Source organism: Dioszegia hungarica, assembly GCF_025882075.1.
Source record: "Dioszegia hungarica strain PDD-24b-2 chromosome Unknown MKK02contig_16, whole genome shotgun sequence".
Classification (NCBI taxonomy): Eukaryota; Fungi; Basidiomycota; class Tremellomycetes; order Tremellales; family Bulleribasidiaceae; genus Dioszegia; species Dioszegia hungarica.
Genome location: NW_026515773.1, coordinates 922,038 through 940,445, shown reverse-complemented (window position 1 = coordinate 940,445; position 18,408 = coordinate 922,038). Strand labels below are relative to the sequence as shown.

At 58.2% G+C, this 18,408-nt stretch overlaps 8 protein-coding genes across 8 annotated transcripts; 3 read left to right on the top strand and 5 right to left on the bottom strand.

Annotated features, from left to right (window-relative positions):
• Positions 1–53: 53 nt before the first annotated feature.
• MKK02DRAFT_38444 (uncharacterized protein) lies at positions 54–1,893 on the bottom strand (the record flags this gene model as incomplete). The annotated part of the gene is made up of 5 exons (XM_053090106.1): positions 54–268; positions 325–439; positions 491–1,120; positions 1,171–1,674; positions 1,735–1,893. The coding sequence occupies 5 exons, from the start codon at positions 1,891–1,893 to the stop codon at positions 54–56; spliced, it is 1,623 nt and encodes a 540-aa protein (XP_052943563.1).
• A 343-nt stretch (positions 1,894–2,236) lies between these two features.
• MKK02DRAFT_38443 (histone-fold-containing protein) lies at positions 2,237–3,773 on the top strand (the record flags this gene model as incomplete). The annotated part of the gene is made up of 7 exons (XM_053090105.1): positions 2,237–2,444; positions 2,516–2,685; positions 2,752–2,836; positions 2,902–2,943; positions 3,173–3,229; positions 3,311–3,558; positions 3,621–3,773. The coding sequence occupies 7 exons, from the start codon at positions 2,237–2,239 to the stop codon at positions 3,771–3,773; spliced, it is 963 nt and encodes a 320-aa protein (XP_052943562.1).
• A 289-nt stretch (positions 3,774–4,062) lies between these two features.
• On the bottom strand, positions 4,063–5,967 carry MKK02DRAFT_38442 (SCA7, zinc-binding domain-containing protein; the record flags this gene model as incomplete). The annotated part of the gene is made up of 4 exons (XM_053090104.1): positions 4,063–5,171; positions 5,218–5,460; positions 5,531–5,638; positions 5,700–5,967. 4 exons carry the CDS (start codon positions 5,965–5,967, stop codon positions 4,063–4,065), a joined length of 1,728 nt encoding a protein of 575 aa, XP_052943561.1.
• A 1,421-nt stretch (positions 5,968–7,388) lies between these two features.
• MKK02DRAFT_28551 (uncharacterized protein) lies at positions 7,389–8,366 on the top strand (the record flags this gene model as incomplete). Its single annotated transcript, XM_053087583.1, has 3 exons — positions 7,389–7,570; positions 7,699–8,320; positions 8,358–8,366. 3 exons carry the CDS (start codon positions 7,389–7,391, stop codon positions 8,364–8,366), a joined length of 813 nt encoding a protein of 270 aa, XP_052943560.1.
• Positions 8,367–8,694: 328 nt separating this feature from the next.
• MKK02DRAFT_38440 (uncharacterized protein) lies at positions 8,695–9,926 on the bottom strand (the record flags this gene model as incomplete). Its single annotated transcript, XM_053090103.1, has 2 exons — positions 8,695–9,701; positions 9,800–9,926. The coding sequence occupies 2 exons, from the start codon at positions 9,924–9,926 to the stop codon at positions 8,695–8,697; spliced, it is 1,134 nt and encodes a 377-aa protein (XP_052943559.1).
• Positions 9,927–10,399: 473 nt separating this feature from the next.
• MKK02DRAFT_38439 (putative component of the CCR4-NOT transcriptional complex) lies at positions 10,400–12,876 on the bottom strand (the record flags this gene model as incomplete). Its single annotated transcript, XM_053090102.1, has 4 exons — positions 10,400–10,463; positions 10,512–11,198; positions 11,242–12,323; positions 12,370–12,876. 4 exons carry the CDS (start codon positions 12,874–12,876, stop codon positions 10,400–10,402), a joined length of 2,340 nt encoding a protein of 779 aa, XP_052943558.1.
• A 519-nt stretch (positions 12,877–13,395) lies between these two features.
• On the top strand, positions 13,396–14,473 carry MKK02DRAFT_28549 (uncharacterized protein; the record flags this gene model as incomplete). Its single annotated transcript, XM_053087582.1, has 4 exons — positions 13,396–13,615; positions 13,775–14,004; positions 14,071–14,271; positions 14,315–14,473. 4 exons carry the CDS (start codon positions 13,396–13,398, stop codon positions 14,471–14,473), a joined length of 810 nt encoding a protein of 269 aa, XP_052943557.1.
• Positions 14,474–15,071: 598 nt separating this feature from the next.
• MKK02DRAFT_34614 (uncharacterized protein) lies at positions 15,072–18,233 on the bottom strand (the record flags this gene model as incomplete). Its single annotated transcript, XM_053088981.1, has 3 exons — positions 15,072–17,389; positions 17,437–18,122; positions 18,169–18,233. The coding sequence occupies 3 exons, from the start codon at positions 18,231–18,233 to the stop codon at positions 15,072–15,074; spliced, it is 3,069 nt and encodes a 1,022-aa protein (XP_052943556.1).
• Between the last annotated feature and the right edge of the window lie 175 nt (positions 18,234–18,408).

Sequence of the window (18,408 nt, the reverse complement as noted above, 5' to 3'; positions counted from 1 at the left end):
AAGTACACAACTAGCTAGCTACCATCGACCTCCTGAGCTTTGCCCCTTGCTTTCTACGCCGCTCCGCCTTCCTTGGCCGCCGCAGCGCTGGCGTCTCGGGTACCACTAGCTTTTGCCCCCGCTACCGCCGGCGCCTCCTCCTCCGCCTTCTTCATTGTACGCGGAATGACAGCCCTGAGCCGCTTTCGCTCCTCCGTATCCACAGGTAGATGTAGGGGTTTGGGTACATGCGCGTCAAAGCCGGGGACAGTCATATGATATTGCTTATCTGTCATATCAGCTGATGCGCGCCTTGACCTGATCTGGGTTGCACGAGGGACTTACCGACATAAAAGGCTAGATCCTTCAATTCGACCTTGTCTGACTTTCGATGCTTTGACAGTCTGATCCCCGCGCGCGTGACATCCAAGATGAACTTATCAACCACCTCATTCAGAATCTGATCATATCAGCCTATATCCCGCCGGATCTGACAACCATAGGGACTTACCTCGTCCAGCCCCAACTCGACCTCCAGTCCAGCACCCATCTCCGCCGTCCACTCCCTATACTTCCTCTTTCGCCTATCTGCCTCGGGCTCCTCTGGGATCCGCCGCGGCGCAGGCGGCATCGGCGGCGGAGGGACATACGCCCCCGCCAGCGCTGGATCGAGGTGGTGGTCTCGCAGTGGTGGAGGTGGGTGAGATGGGCCCGCTGATCCCGATCCCGCGTTCGCGCCGGACGGGCCGAAATTAGACGAGGATTGCAAAGTCGATGTAGACGAGCCTTGGCCCTGAAGAGCATTGTTGGAACGGGGAGGAGGAGGCTGTGCGAGCGTAAATCCGGGATTGCCTAGGACAGGCGTAGGGTTGGAGCTCTGGAGCGTAGGGGGAAGAGTGGGGATCGCGATTGTAGAAGCGGAAGTGTTGGTGGGTGGGGGACGGGCGGGTGTGGTCGTGGTGTTGGGCTTGGCGAGTGTGGCGGATGGTTGCGAGTTGGAAGGTCCGGCTTGATTTTGTCCGGCTGAGTGGCCCGCTTGAGCTTGAGAAGCCTGAGCCTGCGCAGCGGCCATCTCCTTTGCCCTCGCTTGGCCCCGATACCAATTCACCGATTGTTCGAACCTCCGCTTCAACTCGGGTTCCTGGTTCGTCAGCTCACATATCTGGACAATGACTACTCCCGGCCACTCACATTTCGCATATGCTCGACCCGCTCGGCAGCTGGCATGCTAGCCCATCGCTTCAGCTCATCCCCCTTCATCACCCCCGGCGGCGGTGCCTGCCTAATGATCGCCGGCGCGAGGAGTGGCGTACCTGCAGGGGATGGCGCAGCAGATGGAGCTGGCGAGCCCGCCCCCGTTGCTCCTGCTGGCCGGACCTGTGGCCTGCCCGCCATGGATGGCGGCCGGACACCTATAGTCGTCGACGCGGGGCTAGAAGCTGGCGTGGACGCAGTCGAGGCCGAAGGCTCCAGCTTGGGAGCTGTGAGGGTTCCCTCTGCAAGTTTTTGCCTCGCTTCGGCCTCAGCGGCAGTGATCAACTGCGTCCACTTGGCCGGAGGGATGAGGCTCGGCTGGCCCATTGGCATCAGACTCGGGTCGAGCGATTCGGGGATATCGAGCAGGGGGTTGGACTTGCCACCCTTGATAGCGTGGAAGATGATATATCGGTGATGTTCCAGAATAGCGCCTCGCAGCTAGGTCGTCAGCTACCAGAGCCTAAAGATAGCCAAGAAAGGATGGCCCCGCAAACGTACATAGGTCGAACTGCCGATGTTCAAAGCCCCCTTTCGCGCGGTGATGAAAAGCTGATCAACATTGCTGAGTATAGAGCTCATGTTGCCCTTCTGCGTGGCGGCTTTGGTGGCTTGCGAGCCTGGCGTCCCAGCTGGGGGCCGGGCGGGAGTGGGCGCCATCCTTCCTCTGAGGAAGGGGTCGATACGGGGTTACGTGGTGGCGAGCGTGGTTGAAGCTGTCCCACCATACACCTTTCGGACGGCCTATCAGTCTCTCTGGAGCAGTGGCCAGGATGTTGTATAGCTGTCTGATCTGGCAACTGCTATAGCGAGTGGGATGGAGGAAGACGATGTTGCTCACAGACTAGAGGCTGGCTTGCAGCAGCGAGTTATGCGGAGACACGGGGATCCCGCTGAACTCCGTCATCTGACGTAATCCTTCCCACTCTACGCGTTTCTCCCACCCAAAACGCGAAACTCTTTCTCTTTCTCTCTCTTCCCGCACTCGCTTCTATGCCGCAACATGGAGGTGGAGTATGAGCCCGCTCCTATGCCAGCCGAGAGCCGCCTGGCTGGCCCATCGTCATACTCTGACGACGAGGACGACGCGGATGTAGACGCTGAGGCTGAGGCTGAGGCTGAAGTAGAGGCAGAGGAGGCGCCTGGGGCCGGTGCGGAGGACGATGCCGAGGCTGAGGAAGAAGAGGAGGAGGATGGAGGAGAGGCACAGGGTGAGTCCTGCTCTCCGCTGTATGATTTGTGATTGCTTCTTTTGCAGCAGAGCTTCAGCTGATCTTCCCAGCTGCCCCAAAAGCAAAAGCTAAACGAGTCATCAAGTCCCGCCAATCCCTCGCTGAGAAACAACCCGGAACCACCCTCTTCCCCATCGCTCGCGTCAAGAAGATCATCAAGGCCGACAAGGACGTGGACACCATGAGCGCCGAGGCGACTTTTCTGATTGCTGCTGCTACTGTGAGTCGCGCTTTCTCGCCGACACTGGCGTTCGGGAAATGGGAGAGGATTTGGCTGATGAGCTAGGAATATTTCATCAAGCACTTTATGGAGGAAGGATACACCAAAGCTCGGCTTGACAAGCGGAAGATTGTCAATTATCGCGACATGGGTATGTGGTTTCCTCCAGCGACCCCTACCGTTGCTAGTCTTTGCGCAGGTGTGCTGACGCGTCAGCTTCCGTCGTTGCCCGTTCAGACGAGTTCAGCTTCTTGCAAGGTAAGCTGTTCTTCTGCCCACTCTCTTGCCAAATCACCTCCCTACCCGCCCACCCCGAAATGATGAATACAAAGTATCAGAATCGCTTGGAGGTCTCCGGACCGCAGGACCCAAAAATCTTCTTACTGATCAACCTCCCTCCCTCCCTCCCTCCCTCCCTCCCTCCCACCCTCCTTCCTCCCTTTCGACCTACCAATCTTGTGGTAAGGTCATGAGCTGACGGAACAAGATGTCATCCCTATGCCTATGCAGATATCGGAAGCTCTCGAGAAGCGGAAACAGAAAAGTAAGTTTCCACCCATCCCCATCCCCTATACCTGTCCTTCCAGCCAGTCGCGGATGAGTCCCGATCCAAGCTGACTGCCAGAACTCCGCGACGAAAACCCTACGATCCACGATGAAGACCCCTCCTCGGTCGACGCAAACGACACTCTCCCCGCTCTGACCGGCTCCAAGAATCCCCTATTCCCCAATGCAGTCATCAGGCGTCCAACCAATACCCACGCCAAAGGTTCAACCAAAGGTGGTGCTGGTCCCTCTGCCGCCGGGCCATCTTCTGACTTGTCGGATGAGGATGAGCTATTGACGGGCGGGGTCAAGCCGACGGGTACAAATGTAAGTGCAGCTGTCGAGATCCTTCCGAGTTCCGGGTCGAGGAATTTTAGCTGACTCTATAGGGAACACCGAGTCATCAGCACGGGACGAGACGAGCGAGGCAGAGCGCAGCTGCAACAGAGATGGTGGCCGATTCGGATGAGGAGAGCGGGGCGCAGGGGACGATACGCGCTGAACCTTTTGATGACGAGGTCGAGCCTATGGATGAGGATTAGGCTCGATGGCAGTAAGGTAGAAGTTGTAAATTGTATCGCTATCTAAACAATGAAGATGACTAAACTCATAAAGTGGACCAGTCACAGAGTGCAAGCCAAGATAGCGAATCAGTATAGCATGCGAAGACGAAATGAAGCTACAACGGTTCCATAAAGTACAAGTACCCAGCCTAGCCACCACTACTCCCCCTCTTGTACCCTCCTTCCCCCGACCTCCGCCTCTTTCCCGCCCTCCTGCCCTTGGGCTTCTTCCCCCTGCCTCTATCCCCGTCTCGCCTCATCTCTCCAACTAGCTCTGCCCATATCCCGCCATGCCCGCCTGCATCATCCCCTGCTGGATCATCCCCTGCTGCTGTTGCTGCTGTTGCTGCTGCATCATCTGTTGATACTGCTGCTGCTGCTGCTGCTGCTGTTGTTGTTGCTGCTGCTGCCCATTCATCATTCCGCCCTGGAATCCCTGGAGTCCCATCTGCGCCGCAGCCGCCGCAGCCGCAATCATCGCCTGGGCGTTCATCGCCTGCGCAGGATTATAGATCGGTGCCGGGGTACCTGGCGGCATGCCCTGTCCCTGTATATGGCCATTTCCGATGGGGCCGCCGTATCCTTGCGCCGGCTGTACTTGCGCCTGCCCGGCGGTACCTCCCGCTCGTTTCTTGGGTGGCCCTGAAGCCTGCGCGGGGTCGTCGTTCCGGCCAATGCCCGCCGCCGCTCCAGCTGGTATGGTGATACGGATAGGCTGGGGCTGTTCCATCCTGGGCGGCTCGATCCGAGGCGGCCGGGCGGATAGCGCTTGGATAAGCATATCCCCGACATCCGCAAAACCAATATTCGCGCCCCATGAGGTAGACCCGCCAAAGTTGCCGCCGCCGCCGCCATACGTCCGACTCGCGACGTTCCGCTGACGATTCCTCGCCGCGGCTTGCGCTTGTGCTTTCGCCTTTGCGCCCGAGGACCCCGGCGCCGGATAGTGTAGTCGCCCGGTGTTCCCGCTTGGTGTCGCCCCTATCGATCTGACGATGATGGCACACCGTTCCCCTGCCATCCGCGTGAATTGTACCAACTCCCTCCCTTCCGCCTCTCCCATCATGCGCCCACCCGTCCCATCGTCCTCGTCCCCTCGGGACCGCCCGTGTCCCTTGTTGCCTCCCCCTCCAGCGCCTGTTCCGACCGCGCCGGTCCCGCCCGCCTTCTTGCCCGGAACGTACTTTGTCGGCTCCTTAAACTTGGGGTTATTGATCCGCTGCCACTCGAGATAGAGCTCGTCGTAACCCCTCGTACGGCCAAGAACGGCTCGTTTAGCCCCAACAGTATGGGTCTTGCACGTGAGGGATCGCGCACACGGGTGGCCTTTGTCGTTGATCACACCGCACTGCTTGTCGAGGTTGATAGGACCAGATACTAGATGTCAGCATGACCGGCGCACACCTTAGAACGCTGAACTCACCCCGCATCCGTTTTCGCTCCGCTGCCTCTGCCTTCTCCTTGTCCTTGATCTCCTTCTTCTCCAATCGTTCCTGCTCCTTCTTGATCTTCTTGATCTCGTTCTTCTTCAGCTTGGCAGCCTTTGCAGGCTCATCTCCGCCAGCTACAGCCTTGCCGGAGGTGTTAGCACCAGCAAGAGGAACATTGATAGATCGGTCGGTCGGCTGCTTGGACGGTTTCTTTCGGGATGGGCCGTCTTCCGAATCTAGGCGTCGTTAGTAGTGATTCTTCATAGCGAGGCGAAGACATCCATGTCTGAGGAAAGCGAGACCTACCATCCGACGCCCTCCGCTTCTTGCTCTCACTCGTCTTGATACTCTTGCCAGACGTTGCTCTCTTGTTCGCAACCAGCGGAATGCCCTCAATGACATGCTTGCAGTTCCCTATCCGGGTCAATCACTTGCGCTTGCGTCTGCTCTCGCATTCGTGGGTCTCACAACTCACGCTGATGCTCTCCGAAGCTCGCCTCCATCGTAGACCTCCCACACTCTGGGCACCTGACCAGCCCCCTCCCCAGTTCCTGTCGACTGCCAACAGGGTGTGCGCCGAACATCTGCATATCGCGCTCGGGGAGGAAGTCAGCGGGTGGCCGAGATGCAGAGGTGGATGAGCCGGCTGCAATGCTGTTTCGAATGGCGGGTTGGGGCGGCTGAGATAGGGAGGGGTAGGTGAAGGGAGGGAGCGGCGGGCGGGGGGTGAGATTGAGCGGCATCTTGAGGGTTTGTCGAAGCGGTGAGAGGTGCAAATAAGGGGTTGATATGTACGGCGAGCGATAATCTTCGGAAGGGTGTGGATGGTTGCTGATATGATCAATGTACTGTGCCTGATATGTGTAGAGGCTGAGGACATCCTTCAGTGGCCTGCTTCCTCTGCACCAACTCGCTGCAGGTCCGATGAAACCCGAGTCCGTGCGTAGGCTTTGGTGGGGGAGGCCTAGGGGTTCTTGTGCATGACATACATTGCCTTGCCATGCAAACGTGCAAGTAACGCCTGCCCGCACGGAGCTGTGTGGCACGAGACAGTAGCTGGAGCTACCAGCAATCACACAAACCCGGAGAAGAACAATATCATGTCATTCTGAGGCGGATATACCATTACGATCCGCCAAGTCCAAGACCCCCTCCATGTATGCTGGACTATTGGAGACGGCTCTGATTACGTGTCCCCACTTCGCATCTTGCTAGCAAATATGCTGAACGAAGAGCCCATATGCCGATCGCATACAAGCTCACGCTACCAAGCTGTACGAGTAGAGGTGAATAAGACGACACGCGACGCGTCTAACCTGCTGTAGCTCAAGTAAAGGCGGTGTAGGGTTCCCGCATCCGGTTACAGACCGGATATATGTACTCTCCTTATCAGAGTCACGGAAGAATCTAGGCGATCTGTCGCGGAGTAGACTGGTGTCACAGGGGAAACGTCGCCAATTGAGGCCATTTACCGCCTGATTTCCAACACGATCTGACCTACATAAGGGATGTTCCAATCCATGTGGACCCCCTTGATTCTCCTTCTCGATTCCATTCTGCCCCTATTCCACCAAGTCCCACTGCCCGTTGTCCGGTTATTCGAGTACTCATACCTCACCGATAGCTCCATGTCCACGACTGCTTCGTGGTATCAAAATTGGGTGTGGCGCCACCAACTCCGCCAACTCCTCATTCCTCATCTGTCCGCGCCCTGTACTCCTCATGCACGTCGTCTACGCCCTTCGCAGTGAGCTTCGTACTGACTTCTAAACGGACAAGTTGATGTATGATACTCTACTCTTTTTTGGAACGAGCTCACCGCTGACTCGAAGCTAACATCGGGATTAAATATATCCCTCACTAACCCCTCGGCGATCTGACACCGTTGACTCGCCACCTTACTTGTTGACATCCCACCGGGTCTCACCGTTCTGAACGGTCTAATCCCACAGACCGGCAAGTCCCGCACTATCAATAGTGTCTCCGCAAATGCCACGCCATGGGAGGCGTGCACGCATGCTGTGCTGAGGGTGGCAAATGACACGTAACGAGTGCTGATGTCACTGGCCCTGTCTGTCACTTCCTCTTTCTCACGCATACCTGGAACCCTGCTCGGAGGCATCACCAACATCGACGCACTCTTCAGTCCTGACACATTCGTACGATGGGTCCTGATAAGACAAGCAAAAAGGATCGCCGCCCTCGACGTACTGGTGGGGGTGACGGCTACATCACCTCTATGTGTACCCGGAAGGAGGCCCTGGAGAAGGCCAGGCAGGTACGAGAGCAAGCGGAGTACTGGAGTTCAGTGTCTGTGGTTCTTGATGGCACGGAGTACATTTCCTCGTGAGTAGCATGTATGGGAGCAGCAAAGTCCTAGCATACTTGCCAGAACTGAGCGCGGTTGTCTGCCTTGTCTCCATGCCGAAGGCTGATGGGAGCTGCCTATTCCTCGCCCGCGCTGACGATATCAGGCAGTCCACACCGTCATCGCTGGAGCACCAGGAGCTTGACCTCTCATACCTGAACTATCTTGACTATGCGGCCCTAGCGGAGGAGAAGATGTGGTATGACCCGTCGACCCTCGAGGACCTCGACCCGGACTCCCACAACCAGACTTTCGGCCCTTCCCACTACGCTTCACCTTCCTCTGCCTATTCGACCAGTTCCTTATCCTCTTCCGCATCCTCCCCAGCTTCCGCTTCCTCATCACCCTCATCATCATCATCGTCCTCTTCGTCCGCAACCTCCCTCACTTCGGACCATCAGTCGGACCCTTCCGCCAATCGTAAAGGCACGCCTCCCACTCCAAATCCGTCGAATCAAGGATTCTTCGGCCCAGCAGGCGAGCCCAGGATCATGCATCAGAAGGAATGGACGGAGGTATTGGAGGCTCATAGGATGTTGGTGCCTTGGGTCAAGGGCAAAGTGTATCGGCCAGAAGAACTGGAGCCGATCCAGACAGGTCCTCTGGAAGGCGAGCAGCAGATTGAGGAGCAGGAAGTGCAAGATCAGCCGGAAGATCTGGATGCGGAAGGAGAGGTACTGGGGATTGAGGAGTGGGATGACCTTTTAGCGAACGAAGAGGTATGGCGGGTAAGTCGATCTCTCTTTTACAGTACTCTAGATTCAGGTGGCCTAGAGATTAAAGCTGATGACTCAGTCCTCTAGCACATTCGTCTGAGGGTTGGAGCAGCTGGGTGTATGAGCGTGGAAAGTGAGAGATCTTCCTCATGTCGGGCGCGCGTGTGACGACTGACCAAGCAGACAGCTCTTGATCAGAGAGAAGCAGGGGACGCGTACGGTTGGGCAGGTCAGGGGTCTGAAGGGAGGAGAGTGCTGTATTGGTGGATGCCCAAAAAGAAACACTGTATCATGCTCAATTTGTACTCTATAGCGTATCTTGTTACCTTCTTTTCGCTGCTATACATTCGCATGGTCGTCTTATGCTCTCTACGTATGTGCATCTCCTATATTGCTAGTGACGGAGCTCTGACTTTCTCCCGCAGATCCCGTTCAAATGATGCTAGAGTGCCCTCGAAGCCCGCTACCAGCCTGGCCAACCTCTCGCCCACTCCCTCGCCCTTCAAACCCTCCTGTACCCTACCGATCTCCCATGCCTCTATACCTCTCCGCGCAGCCTCTTCCGCCTCGTCCCGCTCCTTGGCCCCTTGGATGGCTCCCCGTATCTGCCGAAATTGCCGCTGTGTTGCGAGGCTATGGGACGAGTGGGCGTGGAGCGTCTCGCGAAGGATCAGCAAGGTTGGGAGGAGGGGGTCGGGGTGAACATCCTGAACCAGCCGCGATACGGGTGTCTCCTCTGCCAACAAGCCATCACCCTCCACTTCTAGTGCGCCGCCATACCCCACCCTTTCCCACCGCTCCGCCAATCCCTCCAGCTCTCTCATCCGCTCGTCCAATCTTCTTTCCCGCTTCTGCATCCCCACCGCATACCCCGTCAAGCGATCCACGATGTCCATCCCCGCATACCCCGCCGAGTTGTCCGTGATGGTCCCTCTGGACGAGACCGACGATATAGACCGCGCCGACGTGGAAGTGGACAGCGAGAGTGTTGTCTCCGAGGTATGATGAATCCCCTTCAGCCCGCTAATCAGCCTCGAGGTGCTCGCTATGCACTCTTCCAGCTCGACTAGCGGGTCTCGTTCGAGCGCGGGGGTGTAGCGGGATGAGGAGTCAGGTGGACGTGGAGGAGGTGACCGAGTGGACTTGGGAGAGGTGGGTCCTCGAGCGGGAGGCGTATGTGGGGATTCGAGAGGCGGAAGATCGAGCGAGTCCTCCAGCAGGGGATCCTCGCCAAGTAGGTCGCTCATCCCGCCTGATCGGCTTGATGAGTAGGATCCCCGTCGCTTGGATGAGAGACGACCGGTGGGCGTGGGAGGGGTGCCGAGGTGGGGTGTGAGGAGGATAGGCGGATTGGGGGAGGTATCTAGGGCATTGTCGACCTCGTCCAGCGAGCCTAAACAGTCAGCATGATCTACTGTACGGTCCTATCCGATGATGCCGGTGGGTGTCGAAGTGGGCTGAAGAGTCTTCAGTCCGCTATGAGCCACTCACCGTCCCCCTGTACGTCCTCGTCCAAGCCAAAGTCCAGCCCAAACTCATCAGCCAAGCTCCGCCCACCCGTCCCTTCGCCTTGATCAAACACATCCGCCAGCTCGTCTGCGAGGCTCGAGAACCCCATCCTTGCTGATGGTGTGGATAGTCTGCAATGATGATATGAGTAGTCTGCAAGTATGGTATCAGCGAGATATGGTAGATGAGTAGACGTGATGGCGAGGACAACGGACCTTCACGCACATCGGACCGTGCACTCGTTGAGCTTGTTTCCCCGTGTTTCAGATAAGGTTTGCTCCCGCTTGTTTCATCCATTGTCCTCCCGCTGCGGCCAATGGACCAGTAACCAAGCTCATACATCGCTATTCTGACTATTGGAGGTAGATAACACATTAGAGAAAAAGTCACACAAAGAACACCTCGTTGGCCCTTGCCCGCCTCGCCCCCTCCGTTTTTTCCTACTACATACCCTACACCGCCACCGCCTTCCGCCTCGCCATCGCCGCCGCTGGTAGTACAAGTTGATAGGATAGGTTGATCGGATGAAGGGAGTGGTGGAGAGGTCGGAGATGAGGATAGGAGATGATGTGGGGGACTCGATCAATCGTACTTCTTGATGGAGGGATGACCGCGCACGCGGAACTGCGCATATACCGGGATATGACTGGATAGTCAGCTTCGTTCACGTCTGTGGCGTGTGGATATAACTCACTCGGATGGGAAGTGAGCATTCGGGAACCCGACCACCTTGTCCAGATACGTCTGATCCACATCCCCCAGCACGCTCGTCACCTTGAGGTTCCGAGGCGTGTAGAAGATATAGTCGATCGTAGCCGTAAAGGCGGGAGTAAAGTTGGTCATCTTCATCTCCCCAAAGCTCGCACACGCGCTCTTCAGATCCGCCTTGTGCTCCAGACCCTTGGCAGTGTACGGACCGTACCGATGGGTCATAAAGTCCTCGTGGTCTGGCGGGATATCTCCGTTGGATAAGAAGTCATATACCGCCGACCCCGAAAGCGAGTTGAGATCCACGCAGAGGATGAAGGGCATGTCTCGGCCTTCCTCCGCCTTTTCGTACGCGGGCGGTCCCATCCCGTTGGCATATTCCGAGTCGAAGGATTTGGTAGGGCCGAGGAGAGCGAATTGCGCCGTAAGCTTTTCGAGCTCCTCCATGAGCATCCCGATCTGGACGAGCTTGACGTCCCGGAACCGGTGATCCCAGTAGATATGCGAGTTGGCGACCAAGATCCGAGCACCAGAGGCTTTGAACTCGAGCATGGCGACGACCGCGATGTTGTCTCGAGACATGACCCGGTTGAACATGTCGTCTGTCCGCATGTCCATCTTTTGGATGGCGACCCGAGCGAATTCGACGACCTGATGTTCGATCAGACGGAACCTGCACATTAGCCCAGAGCTGCCAAGCTGTTCGGAGCACTCACTTCTCGGCCTTCCAGAAGATACAGCATCCATCCACCTTGGCCTGCTCCTCCGGCGTCATGGTCTTTGCCCTACTCCTGGGATAGTGCGTTCCCTCATACCCGTGCTCCTGCAACGCAGGGAGCAGGTACTCCGAGTAGGTCGCCACGTCCACTTCCTGCAGACAGACAACATCTGCTGACGCGTTTGTCAACTCGTTGAGGATCGTCTGTTTCCGGTAGTTCCAGTCGAGCGCCCAGTTGGGTGTGTACTTGTACATCGCCGTTGTGGCAAAGTGGGAGCAGAGGATATTGTAGGTGAGGACTGTGAAGGATTCCTGCTTTCCGGAGGAGGGCGAGTCGATGTCCGCGTCGACATCCACCCACTGCCGTTCAGGGGGAGACGTCGTGACCGGCGAGTTGTCCCGGAAGTGTGCGACCAACGCCTCCGTTCCGTCATCCGCAATCATCTTGCGCAGCCTCTCCTCGATCGGGTTCCCCTCAATTCCCAACGTCACCAGCTTGAACAACATGCCCACCTCGGACGGCAAGGTTGTGATGTGGTTGTCGAAGAGCAGCAGCTCTGTAAGGTTGAAGAGGCAACCGATCTCCGCCGGGATGGCCGTGAGCTCGTTGGCCGTAGCATCGAGGATAGTGAGGTGCCTTAGCCGGCCGATACCGGGAGGGAGGGCGGTGAGGTTGTTGTGATTGACGTAGAGGGCGGTGATGTGGGCGAAAGCAAAGATGGCGGGGCTGAGGGTCTTGAGATGGATACCCCCTAGATCCAGACCGTACCATGGCTCCGATGGTCCCTCATTCTCCGTTGGTGCTGGTGCTACTCCGGGATTGGAGGGATCTACCACCGAGACACCGGGAGTGGTGGCCGTATCTGAGAGGTCGGGGGTGACTGAGCGATCGGGAAGGGGAGCGATAGAGAGGGAGCCGTTCTTCTTGTGGACGCCGTTGGTCTGGAGGTTAACGACCGAGGCTGGACGGCCGCTATCGGATGGGTTGGCAATGGTGACCGTGGAGGGCTTGTTGGTCATTCTCGATGCCATCGCCGCTGTCCTTGCTCGGTGATGAGGCGAGTTGGCAGCTCGGGATGACTGAATGTCAGCTAGAATTCCATGGATAGGTCATCATACTGCTCACCTCTGCTCTCAGCAATTGCTGCTGCCACAACGCCGTCATCGGCATATCCCTCTCATTCCTTGGCGGACTCCCCTGCCCATTCCCTACAGCTCCAAAAGCGCCCATACCACCGAATCCGCCTGCTCCATTCTGCCCAAACATGCCCCCTCCCTGTCCTCCGCCGAGATGCAACCCATTCCCGCTCCCAAAGCTCGGATGGCTCGGGTGCGACCCATTCACGTGGTGACCGACGTGAGGATGGTTGCTGTGTTGCTGATGATGATTGAATTGGTTGTGATTCGAGTGATGAGGTTGATGGGAATGGTTGGCGTGATGGGGTGGGGGAAAGCCGAGCATGCGGGGGTCGTTGGGAGGGAAGCCGGAGGATGAGGGGAGAGGGAGGGGATTAGACGGTTGGAAGGGATGTCGACCCCATCCCGACTGGCCGTTCACGCCGGGAGGTCCATCGTGGAGCTTGCCTGCTCCGCCGGCCACCGATTGGCCGGTCGAGCCGTGGTGGTAGTACATTCAGTGGTGGGGGTATCGGTGAGTCTGTAGATCAGCCAATGTACAGATATATGGGCAAAGGGGAGGCGAAGGAGTTGAGCGGGCCGGCGATAGGATGACGTGTCGACAGTCACTTACAGTCTCTGGTTGAAAGGAGCGGTTGAGGCTCAGGAAGGGGTTGTATGCGAGGGATGGGAGGAGGCGGAGTATCTGATCGATCCAGCATGAGAGGTTGCTATACGCCTCCCTTCAAATAGCGACGGCCCGTGTGTAGTCGATCACTTGGCTTGACTCTAGCGAGCGAGTAGGCCAAAGGTGGACCGAAAGCGGGGTGGACGGTATGTAGCGGAACGAGATGTGTGAACGACAGATCGTCCTCCCGGGATGTCGGAATTGTGAGGGGCAAGATCGCGGCTCAAGAAGCTTCTGATAGTTGGCGACAAAGGGGGCGCTGTTCGGCTGCTTGACTGCTGTTGGGTATGATATGGTATTGTTCTAGGGGGTCAAGTGTGTCAGGACTAGGAGAAGAATAGGCCCTCTATGCTGCAGTGCTGCCTGCTGCGTGACAGCGACGAGCGAGCTCCCTCCCAATCTGATTCCGTCGGATCCCGCGAGTGGCGGCAGCTGAAAGTGGCACTCAGGGTCACATGCCACAAAGGCCAGTTTACGGCGTTTCAGCAGCCGAGAGTGGCAAGTGTGGCACTGCATCGGCTCAAAGGTGCGCAGGATAGCGGTTATGCCTCGGCTTTAGAGTGGTGCGGTGCGTGCATGGCCAAGGACATCCTTTCGTCCCCTGCCCCTCCGCGAGACTCCTCTGGGTGCAACATTGGACTGTTGGACACTGCTCTCCCCGTCAGACCGATCCTACCTGCTCCTCAGTCTTGATCGTCATCCATCAGCACATTGATGCACCGACCAGTACTGACGCTCTCTGTTTACCTTCCAATGCCAGGCAAAGCGGTCTCTAATTCCTCTGAGACTTCAACAGCTGGGCCTAACACGCCCGACGAAGACATCGACGCTGCTGAGGACCTGCTTTGGCGCATGCGGGCAGCCCATACCACAAATGACACTCTCTCTCGACTCTCTGAGAACCCTAACTTCGCACGCCGATATCATCCCGCAGAAGCCATCGATTCTCTTACTTGTGTAAGTAGGGCGCTTATCAATAAGCCAAACACTAGCCTCAATGCCTTGCATTGGCTGACTATGCAGCTCCTTGAGGGCTTCACCCCCGATGGTAGTTCGGCCCTGCCGTTTGGCATCGATTTCGCTGCCGAGCATGGAGTACAACTGCGGAGCAGCGAGCAGAATTATCGAAATGTCGATCGCGCGGTTGTATGTCACATCATGGATCTGACGCATATCTACACCGCGTTCTCCCTACTGGAATATCCGGAGCTGTGGAGAGGACCGGTAAGTCAATGTCTGCATTCTCAAATGATATACGCACGCCTAGGGAGTCTGTGACCCATTGCTGACCTTTTCGGAAACCGTCGGACTCGCCACGTACGCCTACTACCGATGTACGACTCAGCGAGCTCACAGGGTGGTACCTCGATCCGTTTGCGCATACAACCAAGGAGGAGAAGAGGACAGCTATTCATCGGATGATTGACGGCTATCTTTCGCGGGACATCGACCGCGAGCTCGCGGCCGACATGGGGATCCGGAGATGGCCAGAAAGTGGGTCCTGGAGGGATCTGAGGAGAAGTGACTATTCGAGACTGTCAGCCGTTGCCGCTGATGCTTGGAATATCAGCCGGCGGATGGTGGAGTTGAGCGGACTGATTGAGCGACGGGATGCGGCGTGGCAGGAGTCGCGGTTGAGGGAGGAATCACGAAGTTCAAGGCTGCCAAGGTCCCTTGGGAGGCGGAGGCCGAGGCACTGATGAGCTGGTCAGACGTCCCACTTGGGGGAGCTGATCTCGTGCGGGGGCGGGATACACTCCATGGGTGCAGAGGTAGCGATGATCATGTTCAAGCTCCATTTAAAGTCCTGTACAGCAAGCTGTCTGAAGCCTGACCGAGCGAGCTTTTCTTACAGCCTACCCAGAGTCAACATTATACGTGTATCCATCACACTACTTTTCCGCTACGAGCTATTTCAAGGATATCAACCACTAACTACCTCAACATTTGTCTACACTTCCCTCGAAAATTAGGTCATAGATCCCCCTTTTCCCATTTTGACCCCCCACCCCCCCCACCACTGCCTACTTCTTACTCTTCACGCTCCCCGCCCTGCTTCCAGCCTTACTCCCCGCCTTACCAGTCGTCGTCTTCTTGTTGTCCTTGCCCGCCTCCCCCTTGAACTCCCCATTGTTCCGACTCAATCCCTTCCTCGCACGGGTATACTCCTCATCCCCATCCTCCTCGTCCGAGGTATCATCCCTCATCCGCCCTATCCTTGTGTTCCACTTTGGCCCATCCGCGGACTTAGCTCCGGGCTCCGGGCTGTCCTCGCGGTTGACGTCTGGCTTGTCCGGATAGCCCTGCGTAAGAGGCGCAGGGGCATGGACCGTGTCCATCGGCGAGTCGGGTGCGGTGATACGTACGGATTTGGGCCGGCGGGACGCGCGGGACTGACGGTCGTCCTCGATTTGGTTGTGCGGAGCATTCCCAGCAAGGGCGGTATCGACGCTCTCATCCTCCGAGAACTCTTCCTCGTCCTCGTGGCCCCTAGAGCTCATCTTCTCTACGGCGGGCGGACCGACATTGATCCCCAACCGCTTCACCCGCTCATTGTCAACATACTTGTACTTCTTGGCATTGTCCTCCTCCTCGCTGCTGCTCTCCTCGGCGTGGTCACGCCCACTGTCGCCATCGACAGCAGACTCGTACACGCTCGCCCCCTCCTCGGTGTTCATCGAGGTGTAGGACGCGCGGGTGCTTGGCCGGGGCCGATCCGACTGGGACGGAGCGATAGGGAAGGACGACGGGACCGGCTTGTCTTCCCTGGGCAGGTCGACTCGGCCGGGAGCAGTGACCGAGATGAGCGTCTTGGGCATCTCAAGCGGAGGCGCCAACGGCTGCGGGGACGACGGCCGCAGCGCCGACTTGAGCGGGGCCGGCTGGAACCGGGATGGCAGAGGGGTAGTGGACCGGTTGTCCTTCTCCACCTGCGGGACCTTCTTGAGCGAGTTGGAACGCGAGATGGATTGGTGCGGGTACAGCTCATCCTTGTTGACGACCTCGCGCGGCGCGTCGCCCGGTCGGACGATGGACGATCCGGGGGCTTTGGGGAGCTCCATCTGGGGGTTAACGTGGCTGCGGGGAGCCTTGGGGACGTCAGGCATGATGGGGGCGGACGGGTTCTTGGGGTCCGACTTGGACACGAGCGACATCATGTTGTTTTGGCTCGTAGCGGGCTGAGCACCCAGTCCGGCTCCGCGCGAGATGGACCCGTTCGGCCGGGTCTTCCTAACCGAGCCGGGAGACGACTTGACCGTGTTGGTGGTCTTGGTCGTACCCACCGATGCGGTCGACTTGGCCACCGACGCAGTAGACCGGACGGTGTTGCTGCGTGCCATAGCAGGAGACTTGGCGCCGGTCGCAGCCCGGCCGGAGGGATTACGAGCCGTGATGGTGCTCGTACTGCCTGGAGCGCGAGAGCCGGCACCGAGGTCCGACCGGGTAGGCTTGGCGGGGATGAGACCGCTCGCGACGGGAAGCTTGGAGTTGCGCTTCGAGCCCGTTCCGCGGCCGATGGTGTCGACCGAGAAGGTGCTGTTACGGTTGTTTGAGACGCTGACGAGGTTGCCATTGTCCTCGTCAGACGAGCTGTCATCGTTGTTGCGCCCCCGGGACCGACCGGCGAAACCTGAGCCCGCGCGCTTCAGGTTGGTGTCGGTCCTAGTGGACCATCCGCCGCCCTTGGAGTTGGAGCCGTAGGGCGGAGAGTCCCGCCCAGACCCCTCCCTCTTCTTGTTACTCTTGAAGAGCCGCCCGATAGACGCAAAGAAGCCCTTCTTCTTGACGGGTACGCCACCGCGAGAAGAAGCGTTGGAGTTGTTGGAGTTGGTCCGGTTGAGTGCGGCGCCGGGCTGGCGGTCGTCAGACTGCGCGCGGCGGAGGGACCGACGCTTGGTGATGGGCGTGTAGGACATCCCGCCGACATCGCTGGCGGCGCGCCTGCGAGGAGGTGCGTCGCTGTCCGAATCGTCACCGCCACGGCCGTACGCCTGCGAGCTTGGCCTGGGGCGGTAGTTGGTAACGCTGGGCACGCCGAGTGGGGCGGCCTTGAATCCACTGCCACCGTTGGTGCGGGTAGCCTGGGCGCTGGATGGGCGGGGTGTAGCTGCGCCGGCCCTGTTCTCGTGTACCGTCAAGTTGCGCGGTGCGTCGTCGTCCGAAGACCCCTCCTCCTCCTCGGCGATACTGCCGGTGATCGAGCCGGGACCGTGGGGACCGTGAAGACCCTTGGGGAATCGACGGTGGGTTGATCCAGCGTCGTCAAAGCCGATCTGGGAGGCGGATTGCGAGGGGGCAATCGAACCGTTCGAGTCGAGCTCGAAAGCGTTGGGAGGGAGGTCTGATCGTCAGTTGCGTCACTGCAGTGTCAAGGTATGGGTAGCTTACCGTGCGCCTTGTCGAGATCCGCAAGACCCTTCTTGGCCTGACTGACCCACATCCGCCCTACCGCATCCATTGCCCTGAAACGCTCCTCCAGTCCCCTGAGCATGACCTTGTTCCTCTCCTTCTCGATCCTCACCTCCAATCCTCTCAGGTGCTCCTCGCACCCAAGCAGCTCCGCCTGGGCATCCGCAAGCTTTCCGGCCCGCTTGCCCTCCTTGGTAGCCGCTGACCCGTCGCTAGTAACCGAGATGGACGAGGCACGGGACGACATGTTGCTCTGGCTGTAGCTTGAGCCCATGGCCGCGAGCTCCGACTTGGTCGGGCGGGACTTGGACGACTTGATCAAGCGAGTGACGAGAATCTCTCGGTCCCGCCTGACTCTCGACATTTCCTCCTCGAGATGGTGGATCTGCTTGAGGTCCTTCCGGAAGGCGTCCATGCTGGACATGAAGGCCGCCCAGCCCATGGTCTCGTCCACGCCCCCGCCGACATTGCTGCCGATTTGCGAGCCGTGGGCCTCGAGCAAAGCGCCCGAGAGAGGCCCCTCGAAACCAGAGTGTCGGACCGCTTTGCGGACGGGCTGAACGACGCCGGGAGAGGAGGTTACGTAGGCGAGCAATGACGAGGTTGAGGGGTGTGCGTGGGACAGAAGAGTGAGGAGAGCGTCTTTGAGCTGCTTCTGCGAGTCCCTTGCGAGTCAGCAAGGTTCGTAGTGGGATGAGATTTGCAGCTCACATGTAGTTGGACAAGAGTCTGTCGGAGCTGCTCCGGTGAGCATGGCCTGGGCGAAGGACGTCCATCATGTCTCTTTCGCTGCCGGATTATTGGTTGTTGATGGAAGGGAAAGAACAATAGAAGGGGACACTCTCTCGCTGCAATATAAGCGGGGAGGTGTATGAGTATAGGCAGAGGCCGAGTATAGCAGAGTCGCCAGAGTGGCTGGCAACAGCAGACGGCCTCGAGGGGGAGGGATGG